This window comes from Helicoverpa armigera, chromosome 19, assembly GCF_030705265.1.
Source record: "Helicoverpa armigera isolate CAAS_96S chromosome 19, ASM3070526v1, whole genome shotgun sequence".
NCBI lineage: Eukaryota > Metazoa > Arthropoda > Insecta > Lepidoptera > Noctuidae > Helicoverpa > Helicoverpa armigera.
In genome coordinates, this window is record NC_087138.1 from 5,596,951 (window position 1) to 5,621,605 (window position 24,655).

Consider the following 24,655-nt stretch of genomic DNA (forward strand, 5'->3'; position numbering starts at 1 on the left):
AGATTTTACTTATGAATAAATTTTGCAGAATAATGAAAAAAATACCATAAGCAAGTTGACAACCACAAAAGAATTCCTGGTAAGCACATGTTGATCAAAGAACGCTGTAACCAATAAAATATCAATGACAGATTCCAAACGTGTTGAAACGCCGACCACGAGTAACCACTGTCCATCTAAAGACAAATAATTACAAGACATGCAAACCGCATCCGTTTGACCATTTCGTCATAGATTTGCGTTTTTACTTTTAGCGAGTCTGTGAGAAACCAGCTTCTTATTGTCCACGGCTCCATGAAATGACACCTACTATATTGCCCAACTACTCCCGCCATTGTTTTAACTTTAGACGGCAATAAATAGACACGCCCTTGAATATATCTAAAAACATTGTAATTAAAATCGAGCGATATTTTCGTATGGACATCAATAGTGTGGGAATTTTTGATATTATCTTTATTAGATGACTCTTTGAAGTTAGGTTAATTGTTGAGCATAAAGGTTTGATACCAACCTATGTCAAATGAGACCGATTTTCACAGTTGAAATATCTGGAGGCTTGATATCTGATATGGCTCAATTTGATGACATGATCATCCCATAACATCTGAAAATGAAAGTGCTATGGAGTAACACGGTGATAATAATGTTGAAAAGACTCACCATAATTATCTTCAACATACTAAAGATGGTGTAAACCATACAGATAATTACGATACATACAAAATTTAACCTTTACATGATCGACGAGTTCCTACGTAAAGCTTTATTGCTCACACGGATTATGTACCATCTTTATTTACAAAGGGTAATGATGTAGGTAATTAGATTGCTTCACATTTTCACGGTACGAACATTATGTTACACGATAATTTTATGCTTGGTTTCTAGTGCCGTGGTCAGAATGTTTATGATCATATAAGGAAGCATATTAATGATGTATGAAGAAACGTTAAAGTTAACAAAGATGTAATTGCTAATAATTCTAAAGAACCTAAAGGTCATGATTTCGTTAATAGTCTCAGCCAATAAGAGACGGCTAAAAATACATCAAAAGATAAAACTAATGAAGGTAATCGTGAGAACGGTACCCTACTTGAGCAAGCATCGTTTGTGAACATCGCTTAGAATATCAGCGTAAACTTACGTGTTGCGACAAAAGGTCTTAATATTTTAAAGCTGTACCGATTCTCTTAGTTTGTTCGAAGCAGTTAAAACATCAACAATGGTGCTTGCATTTCGTTTATGAGCTTGAAACATAGTCTTGTAATACTGACGCTCATTGTAATTAGAAGTAATAGGCAATACCCATAACAAATAAAATTATTAGCACTGTTCCTGCAAAAAAAATCTGATCCATTATTATCTTCGATATCTATTTTAGGTGTAAAGTCTATTTCTAGAACAATATCATCATGTAGAATTAGCTTTTTAGCAAATTCACGAGTACATTCACATAAGTGAACGGATGCGTTTATTTATTGGATGATCTTTACCAGGACCGTTGGGATCTGCGCTCGCGTCGTCATGTCTGACCTGACACGCCGATGTAAAGGTTACACAGACCGTTCTAAACCACTCACACAGTTCAACCATAACGAATTTAAAATTTCCTTATTTATTATCATCGTTTTAATTATAATTATGCTCATAAAGAAGATTTCATAATTTTGTTCAGCCTTCTTCCAAAGATTGAATGTGAACTCTATTAAAATTGTCCTTTATGCTTTATAAATACCATCTATGGAATGAGGTTCGTTATTGCAGCTCTCAATAGCTTTTAAAAGCCGTATATAAATATATTGAAATAGAAAACCATAATAACCAATTGACCCAGTGCTGGAGTCGTAAGTGGTCAAAGTTCTTAACGTTCTCATGGAGTAGAACCAATTGTATGATGCACGTCGAGATTTCAGATTATTTCTGCATCACACAAATTAAAGTGTATTATAAAATGCAAATTTAAAGTATTCGTAATGGTATGATGACATAGGTTCGGTCGGGCCTTCCTTTAGCCATAAAATATTCCACATTAAACATTGCATCAATGATTGAGTTTGTCTTTCAATGACATATTATTACGAATATCGTGATGTTCAATAACTGCCGACGTGACTGTGTTGTCCCTTCTATAACCTTTGAATACGTTTCAATTATTGCCTATATATTTTTATTTAATATTGATTTGATTGAAGGATTTATCTCTTTGTTCATCTTTAACATAAGTACTAATAAATATATTTTTATTGTTCCAGGTAATTCACCATCCTTACTTACTGCATCATCTACGGTATTTTGTACTGTAAGAAGTTTATCAATGTTTTACAAGTTAAACAGCAAGAAAATTGGAATACAATTATGTCATTTTGCCTTCAGTGTTTAAACAGTCATTCCACTTAAAATATTTACTTAATAACCCTCAGCATTAAGTTAAAAGTAATCTGTGTAGTGTGTTATGCTGTGAACACGCAATAATATTGCTTAAATCGTATTATAAGTACTGGTCAAAAGTTCATGAACTACTATGTGTTAATTTGTTTTGCCAAGCTACATAATTTTCGAAGCAACAAAAACCGTTTAGTTGTTAACATCAATAGCGCATATATGCAACTTAAATGTTTGTGAGTAGTTGTAAATTGGATAGGACCTCTTCAAGCTTATGATGCCCTGGTATCATTCAAGAATTTACATCAGCGTAATTAGTTTTATCAAATCTTGTAGTGATTACGACTTCATGAATGAATCTTCATTATTTTTAGTCGAAGCGTTGTAAATCTACATGATGTACGTACGTGGGTGTGATATCTTATGAATATTTCAATTAGATACGATCCTCAGTTTACTATAAACGTCTGTATAAAACACATCATGAAATAATTTACTATCCTCGTTAATGGCTTCCCACAATAATTTATACCGAAGCTAAGTGATTTCCCTGTAATGTATAAAATTATAAGATCCTCAATCATGACCCGCAAAGTTTTGCAATATTGGTACCCGCACAAATTGCCGACCGCGAATTAAGGTTCACAGTCATAAGGTATAATTAAGGGGGTAGGTACACTGAAGATTCATCGCTTGACCGCCTTGGAACATTGTGTAAGTGTTATGAAATGATATTATTAAGGAAAAATGTTCCACGATACTTGTGGATGTTTTAAATGTTCGATGTTCGGAGGTTTGCCTTGAAAACGATTGATATAGGACTTTGTGACGTAAGAAGACTTTAACAGCGGAACGACATACATATATTGAAGATTCAAAGAACAGTTTAAGATGGCTGTGGTTTATCATCAGACATAAAGGATGCTTTTGATTTTTTGGGAAATATTTCAATAGGTTTAATGCCAGTAGTGTAGTCTACCTACTATCAGAGAACCTTTGCCATACTGACTCTTACATTGTTTGTTTTCTTCTGAAGATTATTCAACTCTATGAAATATTAGCCTATTAGCAACAGAAACAAGAGGCTTATTTTTACCACGAACCGTCGGAACCCCATTTAACCTATTTTACCGAGAGCAAGATAAAGCATTTTACGTAACGTCCAATACCTATGTAAATGTACTGATGTAACTCTTACTTGTTTCTTGGACTTCTGCATTATTTCAAATGGTTTTTTATCAGTCACAGTGACGGCGGATACATTATTTAGGTTTACGTAAAATATGCCAAGTATTTATAGTATTTAAAAGTCTTTGAAAGTGCCGGAGATTCTTTCTGAGTTTTTTGGGTTTGATATTGACAAATGCCTCTAGTCATTGTTTAAAAAAAACGACAAAAATAGACTGCAAATGATTTGTGTGCTATCATATGAAAGTTTTATGCCCAATTGCGATGAGGCTTAATTTTTCTTTAGCACTTTAGCATCATTCACATTCTTAGCATTTTACCTTGCATAGTATTTTGTACTTCTAACATACGACATCTTTGTGCTCAAAACGTGTTCTCATATGAAGACAACTCCTTTCTTCATAAACAAGATGGGACATATTTACTGCCCTCAGATATCATCGAATTCCTTGTACGTACATATTAAGATATAAACTATGATAGAGTCTCAACTGTAAGTAGAATTTATAAGACTAACGGCCAGTTTCTTCATCAAAAGTTAAAGCCAAAGTAAAAGTCAAAGTAATGTCTAAAGTAAAAGTAACGGTTAAATTAAATTTTTCTATGAATTTTGCTGTCACTTTAGCCTTGAAAAACGAATTTGACCGTTACTTTTACTTTAGACATTACTTTAACTTTAACTTTTGATGAAGAAACTGGCCGTAAGAGGTCATGTCAAAGCTAAACTTCCTTACTCTTACATAGTTTTGAGAACTCGAGAACTGAAGAATAATGGACACAAGACATCTGACTTACATTCCCACGTTTAGTTTAAAATGTTTAATTACTATGTAGAACTTTGTTTGTAATTAATAATGCAATTGTTGGGCCGTGAACATGATTTACGCAACTGTAGAACAAAGTTACAAAATTCGTAAACAATAACAATTTTGTAGGTTACATTGTTTATTGTAGTTACGTGTTATGAAAGAAATGTTTATTTGTAAATAAATGGGTGATTTGTACTAGAATTCATATGCATATAAAACTCTTCGAAAAGTTACTTCATCGAATTAAACCTTTGAATAAACATTGATAAAAGTGTGGGTATTCGATTTTTGGCGCCCATAGTCCCCACACGCCTGCTTTCAAAAGTTAAGAGATTGACGGATATCCCACAATTCTGAGTATTTATTTTCCAATTAAATAGGTAACTACCTGAGTAAGGAACCTATGTTAATTTTAGACTTGAGTTAAAACTAACGTCTCACTTAACTAGTTCCCAGATATCCAATTACAATATTGAACATCTTGAAATAAAACGGCACCATTAGCAGGAATGCCAAATATCAGGCCCTTCACAAGTTGACATTAAACCTCGTGACGATACGAAAATATTCATCTGCCTGGGACATCTGCAGATCCTTTACTAAACATTTAATGATAAACTAGCTTATTCTCCCGGTTTCATTCGGGGCCCTTCTTGAAGCGGGTAAAAAGTAGCCTATATCGTTCTTTAAAGATGCATTATCTCCATGTCAAATTACAGTCATATTAGTTGAATCCTTTTACTGTGGTGGAACCAACAGACTCCAATTCCCATTTAAATTAGGTACTGGTACCCGTTTCAAGGGGAATCGTCTTCCAGTGTCCGAATAAAATATAGCCCATGTTCAGCACAAAGAGTGTATTATATACTTCCCAATTTTTTTTATGCAAATCGGTTTTGTAGATCCGAAACCTATTCGATGCAAACAAACATATAAACAATCACATATTTCCTCTTTACACATTACAGTACCCATTGGTAAGGATGTCTCGTTTAAAAACATAATTATATTAAAATAGTATTCGTATAGCCTCGATAGACCCCAGGAGTTAAATTTACGTTCCGCCTTGACGACTGTATGGCCAATATTTTATAGCCACATGAATACGATTGGTGCTGATGTTTATCGAGAATGATAAGATACAACTATGCGTATGAATGGAAGTTCTAATATAAGCTACGAAGATTTTGCCTAATTAGATTGATTCTATGGAGATGTATGCGTGTGTGTTGTCTAGCAAATAGCGAAGTAGACGGCGGTTATATGAAAACAGCAAGAAGATCAACAGATGTCATTAATATTAGGTATTTACAAAATGTCAGCAAAAGAAAGAGTAACATATTTGATCTTACAAAGCACATATTATTAGGTGGATATCTTTTACTTTCTATATATTTTTTACATAACCTTACTATATCACTAACTTATCTGCGTTGACATATGGTAAAAAAATATATACCATGATTACAAAGCTTTTTATCGAACCTTAAAATCTATCTGAAATACACGTAACATCACCAAGAAAGTATCGGACTTCACTCAAAAGGCGAATCGCGATACCGATCAACGCCGACGGGTCTTGTTCAACTCGATTGTATTCCGATTCGGGAACATCGAATAATAAATCGATATCATTATATTGCGATGCATCGACCAGTCGAACCGGTCTAGGGCAAAGAGTTTATACGATGAAGTCACGGCGACCATGACACAGTTTACATCGAAATAATTCGATGACACCGCCATTGAAGGCGTAAAAATCTAATTTTATTGGTTAACATGTCATGCGTAAATTGAATGTTTAAATGTTTTTTATTTGTGTGTAGGTAATTGCTTGTTACGTCAGGGTGATAAAGTAGCAATCTTTTGTTTGGTTTGTTCAATAAAACTCTTATAATTTTACTATAGCCAAAATAATATCTTTAGGGAATTGGAGGCTAAAATCATGCTTGTCCAAGGCTCAAAAAAGTTTGCTATGCATTCTATAGTCTGTTTTTTAATCTCGTAGACTAAATTGACACTTGCAAAATGTCAAACTTTCTAATAATTTTGCTAGCTCTGTGGTGCAGTGTTGTACTTACGATACCGGTTCGTTGAATCGTAACTTTTTATCTATAATAGACGAATTTAATATTCATTCAAAGTTTTATATTTAAAATTCACGTACGTACACATGGCTGTACGACGTGCTACAAACTGCCAGGGATATCTGACCACGCAAAGCCATGCGTAATCATCAAGGATAAGCCCATTATTTCAGGATGACTTATTGTAAAAAGTTACGATTCAACGAACCGGTATCGTAAGTACAACACTGCACCACAGAGCTAGCAAAATTATTAGAAAGTTTGACATTTTGCAAGTGTCAATTTAGTCTACGAGATTAAAAAACAGACTATAGATTACGTACTAATATATTAAGATCAATATGTATGATAAGTCAGACAGAAATAATTAAAAATCCATAATTAAATAAATAATAGCAGAAAAAATCTATTCAATTAACTCATAGGTATTTAGTTTCAAGTGTACTAGGATAAGGCAAGATTAGGTCTTCCTTATAAAGCGTACTTCCGTTTAATATCAACGAATGTTTATCTTTATTTAAATAATAAAGTAATTAAATAACCAAATACAGTCAAGAATGTATGAATGGGTCGTACTAACAGTACTTATTATAAAATAAACAGCTTGGCTTATAAGGTCAAAAGCATGACACAAGTAGCCATCACTCGAGTAATTATAGCAAAAACATGGATTAGTTAAATTTTAATAATGACCTGATGAACTTTACCGAATTCAAGCGTGAATTACCTGGAATTATGTGAATTCTGACCTTGGATTGTACTCGTAATGTGAAGCGTTTAAGTAAATGAGTGATTAATTTATCTTCGTTAAATCGTGTGTGTCTGAATTCCTTTTGAATATATTTTAGGCGCATTCCGTTTTAAACGATTTTGTTTTGATTAAGTAATAACATCGTTTATAATTGCTAATAATTTTATGTTTATTTAATTTCCTTATTGATCAGCTTTTCGTATTTTTGAGTAGTTCGGAAAATTTTAAACCTTTTAACAACAAATGGCACAATGATCATGGGAACAGGCAAGCCTTTACAAAAGCTATATGTCTGGAAAACTGACACGATGTTTTTCTTTTAAAACAGAAGTCTTATGTAATTGATCCGTTTCATGTGTTAGAAATGCCCCGGAAAACTCCGTAACCTTTGTTTTTTTTATTCAATAAAGCTTTATAAAATATACAAGAAATACTCTTATCAAGTATTGCTCACAAAACAAATCCGGTAATCCAAAGCTTTCCCACTCACTTCCAAGGTCATACATACGAAATATTTTATTCATTCAAAATGTTTCATTTCGTACAAATTATCGCTAAGCATCCACTTGACCTTTAAGGCCTAATAGACGTAAATTAATAACGTGTTTTGACAGACGGTTAATACATTCACATCACATAAAGCACAAAAACTGATGATCAAAAAAATTGCGAAGTTTAATACGTTCTCACACTACAAACTTTTAGTCGGCCGATAGTTTGTTTGCGCTTATAAATCAGTATGAAGATGAATGGAAGTACGCACATTGCAAAGATCGATTTATTAAGCCGGTATCCCACCGACTGAAAACTTTGACTGGAATCAAGATTTTCTTTGAAAAACAATTGCCAACAATCGTGTCAATTGACAGCCGACTGTTTAGTCTGTAGACTGTCTACCGTGTGTGGGTACTTTGAATGAAACTGATATATGATATGTAAAGAATCTAATAAATTCACACTGCTAACGAGTTATAATTAATCAAGAGATAGGTTACTAAACAATAATTGATTGTCGTGTAATCGATCACCAATGCTGAGGGAACAATACAAATTAGTGTTTCTTCAAACAGACTAAACAAAAACTTGGGAAACCACCGAACCGCTATTGTTTCAGCCGATTAGTATTAATTACTGTGATAAAACCTGTAGGTATTTCGTACACGACCAAGTTATTGTAAGCCGAGATAATAAGGAATCTTGTTTGTCGAAATGTTCAGAAAACAACACCTGAGTGGTGTTGTTTCAAGAGAGCAGAAAATTTGGGTTATCACAAATATTATTTTTCATGACACATATTAATACTTGTTATTTTTACGAAGAGAAAAATATCTGTCAAGCATGTGATTACCAAGTTTACTATGAAAACCTGGAAAAAATGAGCAGTTGGCATACTCACTTCCGTTCTTCTTAATCCAATCTTAGAAACTTCAATTCTATTCCTCACAAATAGGGCTGCCATCCGTCCGGGTTTCCCCGGATTTGTCCTCGTTTGGAGGCCGTCCGGGGGCCGTCCGGGCGGGGTTTCAAGAAGTGTCCGGGGAAAACCCGGACATTTTTCATAGGGCCATCTTAACCTATGGTGCCTGGGTATGCGAATAACCCGGGCGCCTAATAATGCAGAAGTCGAAGTGTCCCAAATCTCAAAAATTTTCGCGCTCGCTTCGCTCGCGGCTTCTTTTCTTGGCACGATATTTTTTACGTTTAGCTACTTTAATATCCCAATATTCAAACAATTTAGCGCTCGCTTCGCTTGCGGCTTCTTTACTTTGCGGATATTTTTATTATACAAGTTTAGGTGCTTTAGTGACCCAAAATTCAAAAATTTTCGCGCTCGCTGCGCTCGCGGCGATTTCAGTTTGCAGTTGTTTGTATTTTTCAACATTTTTTTGTCTAACCTATCAAGAAGGTAACTCCTAGTTTTCAAATGAGCTTTCTTAATTATGACCTTCGAAATACATTAAGTCACAATCTTTCAATACTAGGTACTTACTACATGAGCTAGAGAAGGCACTGACTTTTCATGTAAGGAAGGACCTCATTGAATTTAAGTAATATGGTAATATTAAAAATTAGGTCTTGTTTTGTTAAACAAAAAAAATCGGACTCGTCCGGGGAAAAAATGCGATTTACGCCAAATGTCCGGGTTTTTTTAAATATTTGTCCGGGTTTGGCGAAATTCGAGATGGCAGCCCTACTCACAAAGGGAGTTGATAGCGATATTGACAAATCAGATTTTGACTTCGGCACAAGTCTAGTTAAATAAACAATTCTAACAAGTGTAATAGACACTAGGAAGTATGAATATCATCAATTGATAGTAAATTCCTAGATTATACCAAAGACATGACGAAATACCCCAGGATCGTATAATTGGAGGGATCTATGACGAAATAAGACGCGGAAGATGCTTCAGGCGAGGGTTCACGCCATGACCTCACGAATTCAAGTTACCTCCACAATTAAACACGTCGTGAGCTGCCACTTAAGCTATTAACGAACGTATAATAGCCGATTATTTATGCGTAAAGTTACGTTTTAATAGGAACCTGATTGTTTTTTGGGTTGTAGTTGTTAGAAGTACCGCTGATTATTTTGGGGTCGGCGGAACATCCTTGGGTTTTTTGTCTTATTTGATTTGACCTATTGAAATTAAAGATCATTTTTTAAGTAGGTAATTAAGAATCGAAAAAATATCATTTTCTAAGCTACCCCATTAAACATTATGGTACTTGAAGAAGAGTCTTGATGGCATACCACGTTTTGGTTTCTAGACTATACTATTACAGCCCTTCTATTGTCCCACTGCTGGGCTACGGCCTCCTCTCTCACGGAGAAGGATTGAGCATTAATCACCCTTGCTCATTGCGGGTTGGTGATTTCAGACTTTATAGTCCAGGTTTCCTCAAGATGTCCTTCACCTTTGTAACAGCCATTGGTGTCTAAGATATACTTAGAAATTACATACAAACTTAGAAAAGTTGCATTGGTACTTGCCTGACCTGGAATTGAACCCACACCCTCATACTCGTGAAGTTGGTTCTTTGACCACTACGCCACCACGACTTTTTATCTAGACTTTGGTATCTAGACTATATAAATATTATTGGATTGTTCAGCACAAGCAAGATATAAACGTATTTTTAAATTATTCGATGAGAATCTCGGAAAAACTTGCATTAACACGCGGGAAACAGCTAATTATTTTTTAAATTTTATTCACATTAATTATGCGAAAAGGTTTCGTGTTGTTATGTCATTTTGTCTATTAATCACAGTTTCATGATTACTTTTGTCAGATAAACTAATTGCGTTAACAAGTTATTCAGTCGCTTTGTGTAACCGCTAATTAAATGATAATAAATTATGATTTTTAACTGATTAATTGAATTTAATAAACATGACATTTTATAGGGACTGATGATCGATGATTTATTAATTACATGCATGTCAATACAATTTCAATTTTGCAATTTATAATGTCAGCGATTTTAAAAGATTTCTGTAATGAAAAGTTCACGGCTCACCAAGTTCACCTACAACATTTCAGTTTTTTCTTTTGTTTTAAGAAAAAACTGTTTACTTTGAAACTTTAATTCATAATAAACAGTACTTTAAGATAACTGCAGCTCCTATCGGTAAACATGGGCTTAGAACTCTCATGGTGAACGCACATCTTTCAGATCCGGACGCATCAAAGCGCGGAATGATATCTACAGATGAATTAAAGAATTCTTTACATAAAACCTTGTGAAATCTGTTTTCAGACACCAACATCGAGCTACTCTAATCTGTAAAATCCAATCAACATTAATCCTTACACTTCCATTTAAAGTTAAAGATGAAATCTAATAAAGAAAGACAGATTGTTAATTGTAGTGGCTTGAGGTCCTGTATATCACTTTTCTATAGATAAATTTTACTTAATTATTCTATTTTCTTCCATTCCAGGGCCCCATGAAGCGGCTGTCATGCGCATAGCGGCACTGATTGCACTCGTGCAGGTATGTCACCGACCCCATAATGACACCATCGATCATTTTAATGATCCGCTCTTAGTAAATCCGTCATTAATTATATCATTATCATTGCATTGTGTGTAGGCTTGTTGATTGAAGGAGTGTGTCGTAAGGGTGTAATAGATTTATAGGTTGGGTTTGATAAGGTAGACAAAGGCATAATAATTTAGGCATAATTTGAAGGAGGAAAATCTGTTCGTCTGTATTTTGCATAATTTACTTTGGGAGGCAATTAATTGAAATCAGCTTCAAATAACAAACCATTTTTGAAATGTTCAATTTTAATAAGTGAAGTAAAAGTATAATTATGTACCTACCTAACTTTTGAACTATGGTACCTCAAATTCATAATTAAAGGTAAGTATTTATAATTAAAATCAAAGTTCATATCCCCATAATTAGTCCTAATTAATAATCAAACAACATACATACCTACAATCATTATGATATCCAGGTTAATGATAAGTTTGTCAACAACTACATACCTACCTAATTAAAATGCTGACCTGACAATGACCAACCACCAACCAATTTAGGTCAACGTTCACGCATTCTCTCATCTAAATAATTACGAAACAATATCTCTTAAACTTCTAACATTAAGTAATAGAAGTCATATTAACCAATATGAGAATACAATTAATTTATGCTTTGGTAATTTTGAAATACATAGGTACTTAAAGGGCCGGCTCGGTGCCATTGATGAGGACGATACGACACGGCAGTTTTAGGCGACGTGTAAATATATGACCTAGCGTTGTGGCGGTCATATATTTACACGTCGCCTAAAGTTAATAGTAGAGATTCAAAATCTTCTTCCGTCGGCCGTTCTCAATACTCTATTTATCTGTTATTTTTCTTAATATAAATATTTTTGAATTTTGTCAACATTCACGCAACATTCACAAAATGCCAAATTCCTATTTCTTTCACAGAACTTGGAATTAGTTCCAAGTGATTTAAATTCCACCACCAGACAATAGAGCCAATCTCTAGCAATAGTCAATCGATTATTTTGAATTGTGACATAAATACAATTATATCTTCAAATGTACAATTAAATACCACAAAAAATGTTGTCACTTCTGATCCATCAAACACTTTGAATATAAATACTAGAAACAAACACAATTTGAATATATTCCATCAAAATATTCAAGGTTTGATTGGTAAAGAATTGGAATTGGAGTTGTTCATGAACTGTAATAATATAGATATTTTATGTTTAACTGAGCATTGGCTTAAAGAGCATCAGTTCATGTTTAGCTTCAAGAACCATTGTGTAGGCAGCTCGTACAGCAGAGTAAATATAATACGTGGTGGTTCTCTAATAATTCTTCGCAATAATATTAAATACAAAGAACGGAAGGATATTGTGAACCTTTCTGTTGAGCGAGTAATTGAGATATCATGCATTGAGCTTGAGCAGTTCATTGTAATGAGTGTATACAGGCCCCCATGTGCAACATATACAATTTTTGAGAAGCATCTGGAAGATGTATTATTCAAAATTTCTAATAATAATAAAACAGTTGTCGTCTGTGGAGACTTTAATATTAATATACTGGAAAATAATTCTATTGTTAATAATTTTATAACTCTATTTAAATCATACAACTTGTACAGTACATTTCTCGAGCCAACTAGAATAACTTGCACTAGTGCTACATGTATAGATAACATTTTTACAAACTTAAAACCTTTAAATAAACAAATTTTAAATGTGTTGGATTCTGATCACTCTGGTCAATTAGTTACCTTTCCTATGAAAACTATCAGAGCTCTGAGAAAAAATGTAAGCTTTATTCCTGTAAACAAACATCGTTTGGAACAATTTAAAAATAACTTGTTTGAAAAACTGCCTGAATTGCCTTATCATGATAATCCTGATCAAGCTTACAGCCTTTTATTCAACTTAATTAATTGTGAATTTAAAAAAGTTTTTACTACTAAGTCCATATCTGTTTGTGATCAGGCAACATTTAGTGATTGGGCAACGCCGGGTATTTACAAAAGTAGACAGAAGTTGTTTGAATTATACTCTGAAAGATCATTCAATCAAGATGAAACATTTAAACAGTACGTTAAAAACTATTCAAAAATATTTAAACGAGCCTGTACCTCCGCAAAATCAGTACACATAAAACAGAAAATAAAAGCTTCTGGAAATAAAATAAAAACCACCTGGAATATAATTAATTCAGAAATAGGCCGATCCACTGTACGGAATCGAGACTTTCACTTAAAAATAAACAATGTAGACATTAAGTCAGACTCGGAGGTGGCATCTGAGTTTGAAAATTTTTTCACCAATATCCCTATTTTAACAACCAGAACTCTGATGGCATCTTCCAGTTCGGCTCTTACAATATTAAAAAATTGTGTTGCGGAATGTGACAAAGGTTTTGAATTCACGGTTGTCAGCTCTAAGGATATTATTCAAGCGTATAAAGATCTCGATGTAAAAAAGACTGCTGACCTTTGGGGATTGTCAGTTCAGATAATCTCATCGATAATTGAAATAATTTCACCTTATTTAGCAACTGTGTTCAACTCTTGTGTTGCATCTGGTGTTTTTCCTGACTTGATGAAACTTAGTAAAGTAATTCCATTGTTTAAATCTGGTAGTACAACCGATCCATCAAATTTTCGGCCAATTTCAATTTTACCCACTTTGAGTAAAATTTTTGAGAAGTTAATATTACGTCAATTGTTGAGCCACTTTAATAGAAACAACTTGTTGCACTCTAAACAATTCGGATTTACCAAGGGTCGTTCTACTACGGATGCGGGCGTGGAATTGCTTAAAAATATATTCGAGGCCTGGGAGGATTCGCAGGATGCGCTCGGTATTTTCTGCGACTTGTCCAAGGCTTTTGATTGCGTGCACCATGATATACTCATCAGGAAACTTCACCACTATGGTATCAAAAATAAGGCTCTTGACCTTCTGACTTCTTATTTGCATAATAGAATTCAGAGGGTGGATGTCAACGGTAAGAGGTCTTCTGGATCTACGGTCACCATGGGGGTTCCGCAGGGTTCAATTCTAGGCCCTTTTTTGTTCCTTATTTATATTAATGACCTCCCTTATCACGTAAGGGATAATCATAAGATTGTGTTGTTTGCCGATGATACTTCACTCGTTTTAAAATCAAGCGCCAACTCGACAATTTTGACGAAGTTAACAATGCACTCTCTAAGGTTGTTCATTGGTTTAATGTCAATAATCTTCTTTTAAATGAATCTAAAACGAAATTAATTAAATTCTCAACGCCTAACGTAAGGCAGTTACACACCAATGTACAACTAAATGGAGTAGAGTTGAAGCCTGTTGAGTCAACGGTATTTCTTGGTTTGACCGTTGATTCCAAACTCCAATGGGGCCCACATATTGTTAAATTGTCAGGAAGGCTTAGTTCAGCCGCCTATGCTATTAAAAAGATCCGACTAATCACCGATGTGGACACAGCCAGAATAGTTTATTTTAGTTACTTTCATAGTTCAATGACGTATGGGATCCTCCTTTGGGGAAACTGTGCGGATGTTGAAACTATATTTATTTTACAGAAAAGAGCTGTTCGAGCCATTTATAATCTGGGTCCAAAAGTTTCTCTCAGAGAGAAATTCAAAGAAATAAATATTCTGACTGTTGCCTCTCAATATATTTTTGAAAATTTAATGTACGTTCGTAAAAACATATCTAACTTTGTTCAAATGTCTGATGTCCATAGCATAAATACTAGGAATAAACATAATCTTGCTGTACATGCTACTCGCCTCCACAGAGTAAGCAACTCGTTCATGGGTCAATGTATACGCTTTTACAATAAACTACCCAAAGCGGTTCGTGATTTACCTATCAAGAAATTTAAAAATCATATAAAATCCAAACTTTTGAAAAAAGGATATTACAAAATATCTGATTATTTAAATGATAAAGAAGCTTGGGAATGAGCTGCTCGCTTAGTGAGTGATATCTTTTTAAATGCCTGTGTATTGTTACTTTTGACATTTAAATATTATTATCATCAGATAACATTTTGTTAATGACATTCTTTTATCTTTTTATTGACATTTATATATTATAATTGTATTTTTTTTTAATTTATTATTGTTATTGTGAATGTGAGTATCGTGTATGCGAGCAACATTATATATTCTTCTAACATAAATACTGTCTGGCGGGTTTGAGTATTTTTGAATGGCCTACGCAAATGTTCTGCAGATCTGGCATTGTCGTGTGACAGGTCGTTGAGCTCCCTAAGATATGGTTGAGCTACACGACGACTGATGCATGCGTGCCGTCTGTTGGGACTGGTCAGCTCCAGCCTGATGTGGCTCTTTCCTCAAAAGGCCATTCCAGACCGCGTACATGGTGACACTCACACATAATATTATTGGATTATAACATGTTTGGACTTAAAAAGAGACTATGACCCTTGAGTTTGTTTCGGCGTTTCTTCTCAGGGATCAGTCAGTTAGGAAATGCCGGCCTCAGCGTTCTTAAAATGACGTGTAAAAGTGATGTAATGTCCAACTTGCAAAATAAACGATTTCATTTCATTTCATTTCATTTCATTTCATTTCATTTCATTTCATTTCATTTCATTTCATTTCCTATCAGTAAGCAAAAGAAACGGAAATATAGTTTATTGAAAGTGGCCGTTAACTTCCACACTATTAAAAATTATGTATATTCTGGTCTTCTCAAAAATGTCGTGTCGTAACGTCCCTGCCAATGGGAGCTGGCCCAAAAAGTTCTGTTTCTCAAGTCATGGTGCGATATCATGGTTTGATGAAACATGTACTCTATTGACATTGTTTCGTCAACTGGGCGAGTGAATAATCGACCGGTTGCCTCATGGGATGTGTAAGAATCATTAAGTTTTTTAAGCTTATGGGACTCTGTTGCTTAACGATAAGCTTGTTTGAGAAAAGGCGACTGTGTAACGAAAGTGAAACTAAAATAAACGCTGTGATTTGAAACAAATGTACTTAAGTATCCTATATTTCCAAGTTCAATGTTGCCTCCAAATTTTTTTATTCTTTTTCTCTTTCAATATGCCATTTTGAAATACCAAGTTTCGTAGAAAATTGACGTCGTCAAAACTATCGCTTAGTCGCGGTCGATTTAAAACTTATAAGCGATAGCTACAAATACCTTTCTTCTTAACAACCAAAAACGATGTATGATAGGTACCTAAAGTCTTAACAATTGGACACACTAGAGACTCAAGTTATTTCGTACTATAATTTGGAGCGTGTTTTAGTTTTCATATTGTGCAGCGTTTTGTGACACCAAATTAAGTACGTGAGAGTCTACTCCATTGTGCGAGGCGAACAATAAATTACTGATTTAACGATAATAACATAAATGCCGTCATCTCACAATCGGATCCTTGGCAATTTGACGAACAGTTACACAGCCTCTTATTTGTCATATTAGCTAAATTCATTGTGTGTTTGTTTAAATGCTTTAAGTTTTTAATTCTTTTGTTATCATAAGTTATTTTACTTGTTAGTAAGCAGTTGAGCTATTCTTACATGGTTCTTCTTCTTTGTCCTAAAACGTATGCTTCTAGTTTCTGTTTATCAGTTCCCAAATACATGTCATGAGCTGTTAAAATGACAGTATGTTTGTCCGCTAGCAAGCTACCTCTTTCGGCATTGCCAGCTTTTAAATTATTAATGTGTGTGTGTTATAAAATGTCCTTGGTCCCATTAATCTCTTATGGCCGATACAAATTTTTTTTTCGTCTGTAGCTGTCGCTCGCTACAGCTGTTTCAGATGAACCACAAACGCTCACAGCGGTTGAGCTGAACCGCGAGCTCTCCGGCGACAATGCGCTCTCACCTTTCTACGAAAGCAGTGAAGATGCTGGGGTCGTATTCATTAGGGGGTCAAGGGCCGCCGACTCGCCCCTCTCCCCCGACATAGATGTGCAATGCGCAGGCGACTTTATCGACGTCACTGTCGAGTTCGCAGATATCTATGATGGTATCATTTACAGTAAGGGCTTCCTGAATGACCCGAAGTGCAAGTGAGTATAGTTTAATTTATAACAAAAGAGTAGAAAATAAAGTAGATATTTCAATTATTTTTGGACCGGATGTACTAAGAAACGTAATGAAGATAGAAGGATCGCTTCATATGATTGGGAGATTAGATGCCATAACAAACACAGACCTTCCAATCGGCGAATATATAATTATTATCCATTTCCTCCGTCATTAAAGCACTCCATTTTATCCCAATAGTTCACACATAATTCAAAGGTGTTTTTAAATCTCTATGTTAATGTTCCAGGTACGTATCATTAGGCGGCAGTCAATCGCGGTACTCATTCCGAGTGCCCCTGAATGGCTGCGGCTCTCGTCCCCTCTGTAATGCTTGCGGTACCATCGACAACGTGCTCGTCTTCCAAGCTGATGACTTGCTGCAAGGACCACAGGATTTCGCTCGCAAGGTACGTAAATTAACCGTCAAATCCATAGCGGACCCCGATTGGGGTCTGAACATCAATGTCACCGTAAGCTCGGTTTAGACCCCAATTGGGGTCCGCAAATGAGTCATACACTTTCCTAATTATTTACGCTCATATTTTTTTTTTTTTTCCAATCAAACCGTATTTGTGAGTACCTACTAAACGCATTCAAACCTTTCATATTTAGCATCCCTTTAGTAATATACCTTTTGATAATCCAATCGTAATTACCGGGAATTCTGATCGAACTCGCCATGTTTGTTTACATTTGTTGTTTTTTTAAATTTGAAGACGCATAGACAAGATGGCGACGGTGATAGAAGTTTTGCATCAAATGATCCGATTCGTTAAAATAAAGAATCGATTTAATAATTTTATATTATTTGATATTATAATATTACTAAATTGCACTTTTGTATACTATAATCTGAAAAAAAAATTAGGAAAACTAAAATGACTTAATTTATTTTGAAAAAATGCTAGAAAAGCAGTGGTAGAAAATACGTTGTAGCCGGATTTTTTTTTTTTCGATTTTTAGGATTTCTGGAGACCGCTTGAAGACTTATTTATTTCTTCTTGTGTTTTATGTGCAGAATTCCTGTAGTCCTGCCAAACTTAATGGCGGCTCGTTACTTCCGACTTTTTAACTGAGCGGCAAAGCTATTTGACGAGAGCTGTAGTTAGGTGTAGTTATCGCAAAATTTTATGACGATTTTATTGTTTGAAAGGGCAAATAGGTAGTCGGAACTGGGGCCCGATTCTCCTAATTTTACTTAAGCGCCATTCGATTGACGTTCGACTCGTTTCGACTGAGATCCAATCCCGACTCGATTACGATTGAAGCGTATGTGGCATTCCGCTATTTTTTCTTTGAAATAAACGTTTTTATCCTTTTCTGTCATTCAATAATGAATCATTTTGTCTGCAAATGATTTACGATTGCAAAATGATTGTACAGCAAACTACCGTATAGACCAAAATCATCAAAATAGCAGACCAATCGCACACCAATCAAATGACAATCGAATACGATTGCTCTTTTATTAGTAGCAGAATGCCCGATATGGTTAAAACTGCTATTACGATCATATTGCGATTCGATTTTGACATTATTAACTTAGGAGAATCGGGGCCCTGCTGGTCCAAGATGGAAGAAAGATGGCCGCCGCCGACTTATTTTTCTTTTCACAAATCTGTCAATATGGGTATCAAATAAATGGCATTGACTAGTAGAACAAGAAAGATTATTTTTGACCGACAAGCTAACCGGCGACAGTTAGACCATGTTTAGTGAAATAATAACTATGTCTAAAGTCTACTGTAGCTTCTTAAGTACTGACAATTTGTTAGAGGTATTTAAGTACGAAATGTTCTTTTTAAAAAGGCAAAGACACATTACTAGAGGGGGAGTAGACCAACATTCAAACATCTCGCCCAATGTCCTTTACGCCGCGCAATGGTGGCCGAATCATTGTTGTGTGACTCACGCACACAAAAACCACGGTCTGCTCCGATAAAACTTTCCATGGTGAATGAATTCCGAAAGACCATTGATACTATCCCCGCACCCCGCGGGCCATCTGAATTTTATTCAAAATTTAAAATTCAAAGGACTTATGGGACACCCAGTATAAAAATTTAATGCTAAAAACTTTCATAAAACTTTTATATTTTTTTTCACAACAAAAACAAATTGAACCTATAATTTAAAATTAAGAAATAAAATTGAAATAAGTTACTATTAAAAAATATATATAAAATTGGTATTCGATTATTTATAATAAACATCCGATTTAGGTATCGAATGCACACCACTGATTGAAAAAAAAAATGTACTCTATTCCAAACTCTACTTCTTGTCTGTGACTTTGATCTTGTAAATTGTTCATTTTTATTGTGTATTTTATGTGCTGATTTTTTAGTTATGAATCATAAATAAGTGCACGAAATGTGTTGTTGCAACATGATTGAAAATGTTATAAATATGACGTTTGTGTTGTGTTTGAGAAAGTGATGCGATTATTTATTGGTAAGTTTTCACCAAATTTGAAATGCCTAAGGGTCAATTCACACTGAAAGAGCAGCGGCCGGCAGCGGCCGTAAGAGCACGGAAAATGTAAGAGCGCGGCGCGATGCGGCGCCGCGCGGCGCCGCGCGGCCCGCCGCGCTCACGCTCAATCCCTTGCAATTACGGCCGCTGCCGGCCGCTGCCGGCCGCTGCTCTTTCAGTGTGAATTGACCCTAACTTTTCGATAGACTTAAAATACTTCTGATCAGGCATTACGGAGTTAGAATTCATGTGTTGAAAGGAGATGGCCAAAAAAACACCCAGACTCGACAGGAACTTCATATGTATGATTGGATTCAGTATAATTTGTGGATTTTAAAAAGTATATCAAATCATCTAAAAACCATGGGGTTCTCTTTTTATAACGTTTTTTCGATCAAGATTTTAGTTCACAAAAAAGTTTACTTTTACTGTTTGATGTTCGTTAGAAGTTGAATGCAGACTCGTGATTGGACCGTTTTGCATTGCTAAGTCATTTGTTATATTTGACATGTCACATGGCGCGATTTTCAAAGTCAATTTCTCCAAAAACATTTCATAGCCAGTTGTGAAGGTTGCATGTAACTGCGAAACCTCTCCAAGTAGGTAAGGTCGGTGCTTAATCGTATCTGGAGTGGTTAAATACAAGACTATTATTGTTAAACTGTCAGGAAGGCTTAGTTCAGCCGCCTATGCTATTAAAAAGATCCGACTAATCACCGATGTGGACACAGCCAGAATAGTTTATTTTAGTTACTTTCATAGTTCAATGACGTATGGGATCCTCCTTTGGGGAAACTGTGCGGATGTTGAGACTATATTTATTTTACAGAAAAGAGCTGTTCGAGCCATTTATAATCTGGGTCCAAAAGTTTCTCTCAGAGAGAAATTCAAAGAAATAAATATTCTGACTGTTGCCTCTCAATATATTTTTGAGAACTTAATGTACGTTCGTAAAAACATTTCTAACTTTGTTCAAATGTCTGATGTTCATGGCATAAATACTAGGAATAAACATAATCTTGCTGTACTCGCCTCCACAGAGTAAGCAACTCGTTCATGGGTCAATGTATACGCTTTTACAATAAACTTCCCAAAGCGGTTCGTGATTTACCTATTAAGAAATTTAAAAATCACATAAAATCCAAACTTTTGAAAAAAGGATATTACAAAATATCTGATTATTTAAATGATAAAGAAGCTTGGGAATGAGCTGCTCGCTTAGTGAGTGATATCTTTTCAAATGCCTGTGTATTGTTCTTTTGACATTTAAATATTATTATCATCAGATAACATTTTATTAATGACATTTTTTTTGACATTTATATATTATAATTGTATTTTTTTTTATTATTTATTATTATTGTGAATGTGAGTATCGTGTATGCGAGCAACATTATATATTCTTATAGCATAAATACAGCCTGGCGGGTTTGAGTATTTTTGAATGGCCTACGCAAATGTTCTGCAGATCTGGTATCGTCGTGTGACAGGTCGTTGAGCTCCCTAAGATATGGTTGAGCTACACGACGACTGATGCATGCGTGCCGTCTGTTGGGACTGGTCAGCTCCAGCCTGATGTGGCTCTTTCCTCAAAAGGTCATTCCAGACCGCGTACATGGTGACACTCACACGTAATATTATTTTGATTTACAACATGTTTGGACTTTAAAAGAGACTATGACCCTTGAGTTTGTTTCGGCATTTCTTCTCAGGGATCAGTCATTAGGAAATGCCGACCCTAAGCGTTCTTAAAAATGACGTGTAAAAGTGTAGTTAATGTCCAACTTGCAAAATAAAAGATTTCATTTCATTTCATTTCACCTTTTAATCACTAGGCCAACTCTGAAACTATGGGGTTATTTTATTACTAGTGGCTTGTATAATGTTAGTTTACTTTGCTTTTTTATGTCCCTTGATATAGAATAATCTTTAAAATCAACATATATTCAACATAACCTATTTTTGCGATAATATGAAATAGCTCCTATACCCCATGGATTTCAGTCTGGATTTTTTGGCACCATCAAAGGTCTATCATAAAGAACCTATTGGTAACCATTTCATTGCTGTCGATTCTGGTTTTTTTTTTTCTATGAAAATTTGGCCATCTCCTTTAGTACAAATTCTTGACTTGTCACTTGACATGTCGCTATTCAAAATATCCCGCCGAATCAACGGTAAAGTCATATGTCAAAACCTTGTCGAGCAGAGGGGTTAGAGACAATATCACCCTTATTAAGGATATGAAGAAAACTTTTGTTATAGCTAAGGCTGTGAGAAATGAAGCTCAGATTTATTCAGAGCCTGTTCCAAAACATCACTTTTTCGTCCTTACGTCATCTTCTACCAAGTAATGTGTCATACTTACAGTAAATTTTGTAGAGAAACAACTATTTGACATGAAGTATTGAAAAACTATGTCAAATGTAAAACTTTGTCGGAAATTGCTACCTTCAGAAACTTAGCTAGGCCATTGATATAAAACAACTTTAAAACCTTTTCTCATCGGTTCAATTCCAGGTATCATGTGCGCGCACTTCTCTAGAAGTGTCAACCGGCGTGGTTGCGTCAAAAGAACAGCACACTCTTAAACTGAAGCCCTTCATGGTTGATATGCTGGATGTGGTAGCTGTGGAAGGACCTGCCGGAGGAATTGAATGCTGGATGGACATTCAGAAAGGAGTTTTTCCCAACGTAAGTATGGAAGCACTAGACCCATTACCTTGCTAAAAGTAATCTAGACATAGATCTAAAAAATATATTGTAAAATACCGAATTGAATACTGACAAAGTTAAGAGGAAAAAGAGTAATTATTTTTGGAGCATATATATTGTCGGACTTTCAATTATTTTGTTAACATTTCTTTTCTGTAATTTTTAGACTACTCCATTGAAAGACTCGATCAAGATTGGTGAATATTTGACGATCCTCGTGTACCTGAAGGATGTAAGGAAACAGTTCAGTCTCAAGATCCACGACTGCTGGGCTTATGACAGCGAAAACTACGACGGTGTTAAAACCAGCAAGATTCAACTGACGGACAAAGAAGGCTGTCCCAAGTAAGAAAATATCCTCATTGTACCGATTAATGAAATCTGGACATTTGTGATTGATGATTGATTAATTCTAGAGCTATGCGTAGTTGGAAAGGATTCAACAGAATTGCTGGCGAGAACTAGCAAGATCTATGTGATGTATTATTTATCAATATCTATGACACAATGTTGATCTCAACATTTTTCTGTTTCTATTAAAAATCCAATAATTGGATTTGGAAATGCTTCAGTCAAAGTCAAAGTCAAATCATTTATTTCACTTAGGCTTTCACAAGCACTTATGAACGTCAAAAAATATAAATAAAGTTGATTCTAGTTGCCTATTCCAAAAGTAGCTTCCTATGGAGAAGAACGGGCAAGAAACTCCATGGTTACTCTTTTTAAAAATAATAGGTATTACAGTTTTTATGTATTGATACATACTATAATAACATGCGAAGATCATGTAGAATCACAATAGACAAAGAATATGAGAATAAATAATAATAAAAAAAGGTTAAAATGCTACATGGTGTTCACATTTACAAATCAGTTTATATTTTTGTACAAAGTTACAAACAAACAATCAAAAGAATAACACAATCTTACTAGCGGGTGTAATTTTAAATTCACAATAATTTGATACTGTCAGTGCGTCCTATGGAGCAGGACCAGCATGTTTCCAAGCATTTTTATCTTGAATATAATCTTCTAATTTATAATAAGCGTTTTTACAAAGTGTGGCTTTTATATGAGTTTTAAACCGCATGTCATTTAGTTCCAGAATGTTGTCTGGTATTTTATTATAACATTTGACACAATATCCCATGAAAGATGTATGTACTTTAGATAGTCTAAACTGCGGGATGGCTATTTTATTTTTATTTCGAGTGTTATAATTATGTCTATCACATATTTTATCAAACAAATGTAGGTTTTTCCTAACATACATGATATTTTCATATATAAATTGGCAAGGCACGGTCATAATATTAATGTTTTTAAACAGTTCCCTAAGAGATTCACGACCACGTAAGTTGTACATAGCTCTGACAGCTCGCTTTTGTAAGATAAATATGCATTCAATGTCAGCAGCTCGTCCCCACAGCAGAATGCCGTACGACATGATGCTGTGGAAGTAACTAAAATATACCAGTCTAGCTGTTTCTACGTCCGCTAGCTGCCTCATCTTTCTAATAGCATAGGCGGCCGAGCTAAGACGACCCGCAAGAGATGTTATGTGGGGTCCCCATTGTAGTTTTTTGTCAAGAGTGATTCCCAGGAAAACTGTCTGATTTATAAATTCTAGTTTTTGACTATTGAGTATTATGTCACATTCACTACTTTTTACATTTGGCAATGAAAATCGAATGCATTTTGTTTTTTTTTCATTAAAGGCCAAGTTATTTGCGTCGAACCAATTCAGACAAACACAAAACAGTTCAGACAAAGTCAATTATAAATCGATTCTTACTACAACTTGTTTATTTACAGGAAGAAGAAGCTTATCGACTTGTTCCAAACGACCACAAACACTGGTAAAAGTGGAGCAACTCTGATAGCTTACAGCAAAGTGAGCGCCTTCCGATTCCCAGAGACCGACCAAGTCTACCTGACATGTAACGTCGAGGTAAATATCTTCACTTTTTTATTATGTTCTTTCTCCCTTTCTATCTCTTTTAAAAGTGGTAGTTCAGAGTCACAAAATAATGATATAAAGATTTTGATATGGAACTTGATAATAGTCATAACTATTTGACAAATGCTACACATTCATAACTTATTTGTCTTATTTACTATCCGATTAGTATCCTATACCCTGAACCATTTAATAATGAAAACAAC

At 34.9% G+C, this 24,655-nt stretch overlaps 1 protein-coding gene across 5 annotated transcripts in view; it reads left to right on the forward strand.

Annotated features, from left to right (window-relative positions):
- The window catches only part of LOC110376711 (mucin-2), a 70,926-nt gene that overhangs the window by 36,662 nt on the left and 9,609 nt on the right, over nt 1–24,655 (forward strand). For 4 of the 5 annotated variants that reach the window (XM_064039335.1, XM_064039337.1, XM_064039338.1 and 1 more), the window contains exons 2-7: nt 11,169–11,221; nt 17,003–17,280; nt 17,547–17,706; nt 22,295–22,468; nt 22,656–22,834; nt 24,305–24,440. In XM_064039335.1, the coding sequence (XP_063895405.1) occupies nt 11,189–11,221; nt 17,003–17,280; nt 17,547–17,706; nt 22,295–22,468; nt 22,656–22,834; nt 24,305–24,440 (960 nt within the window). In that variant the 5' untranslated portion in view covers nt 11,169–11,188. Of the gene's footprint in view, nt 1–11,168; nt 11,222–17,002; nt 17,281–17,546; nt 17,707–21,980; nt 22,125–22,294; nt 22,469–22,655; nt 22,835–24,304; nt 24,441–24,655 lie in introns of those variants that run through there. The other variant, XM_064039339.1, reaches the window with a different exon arrangement.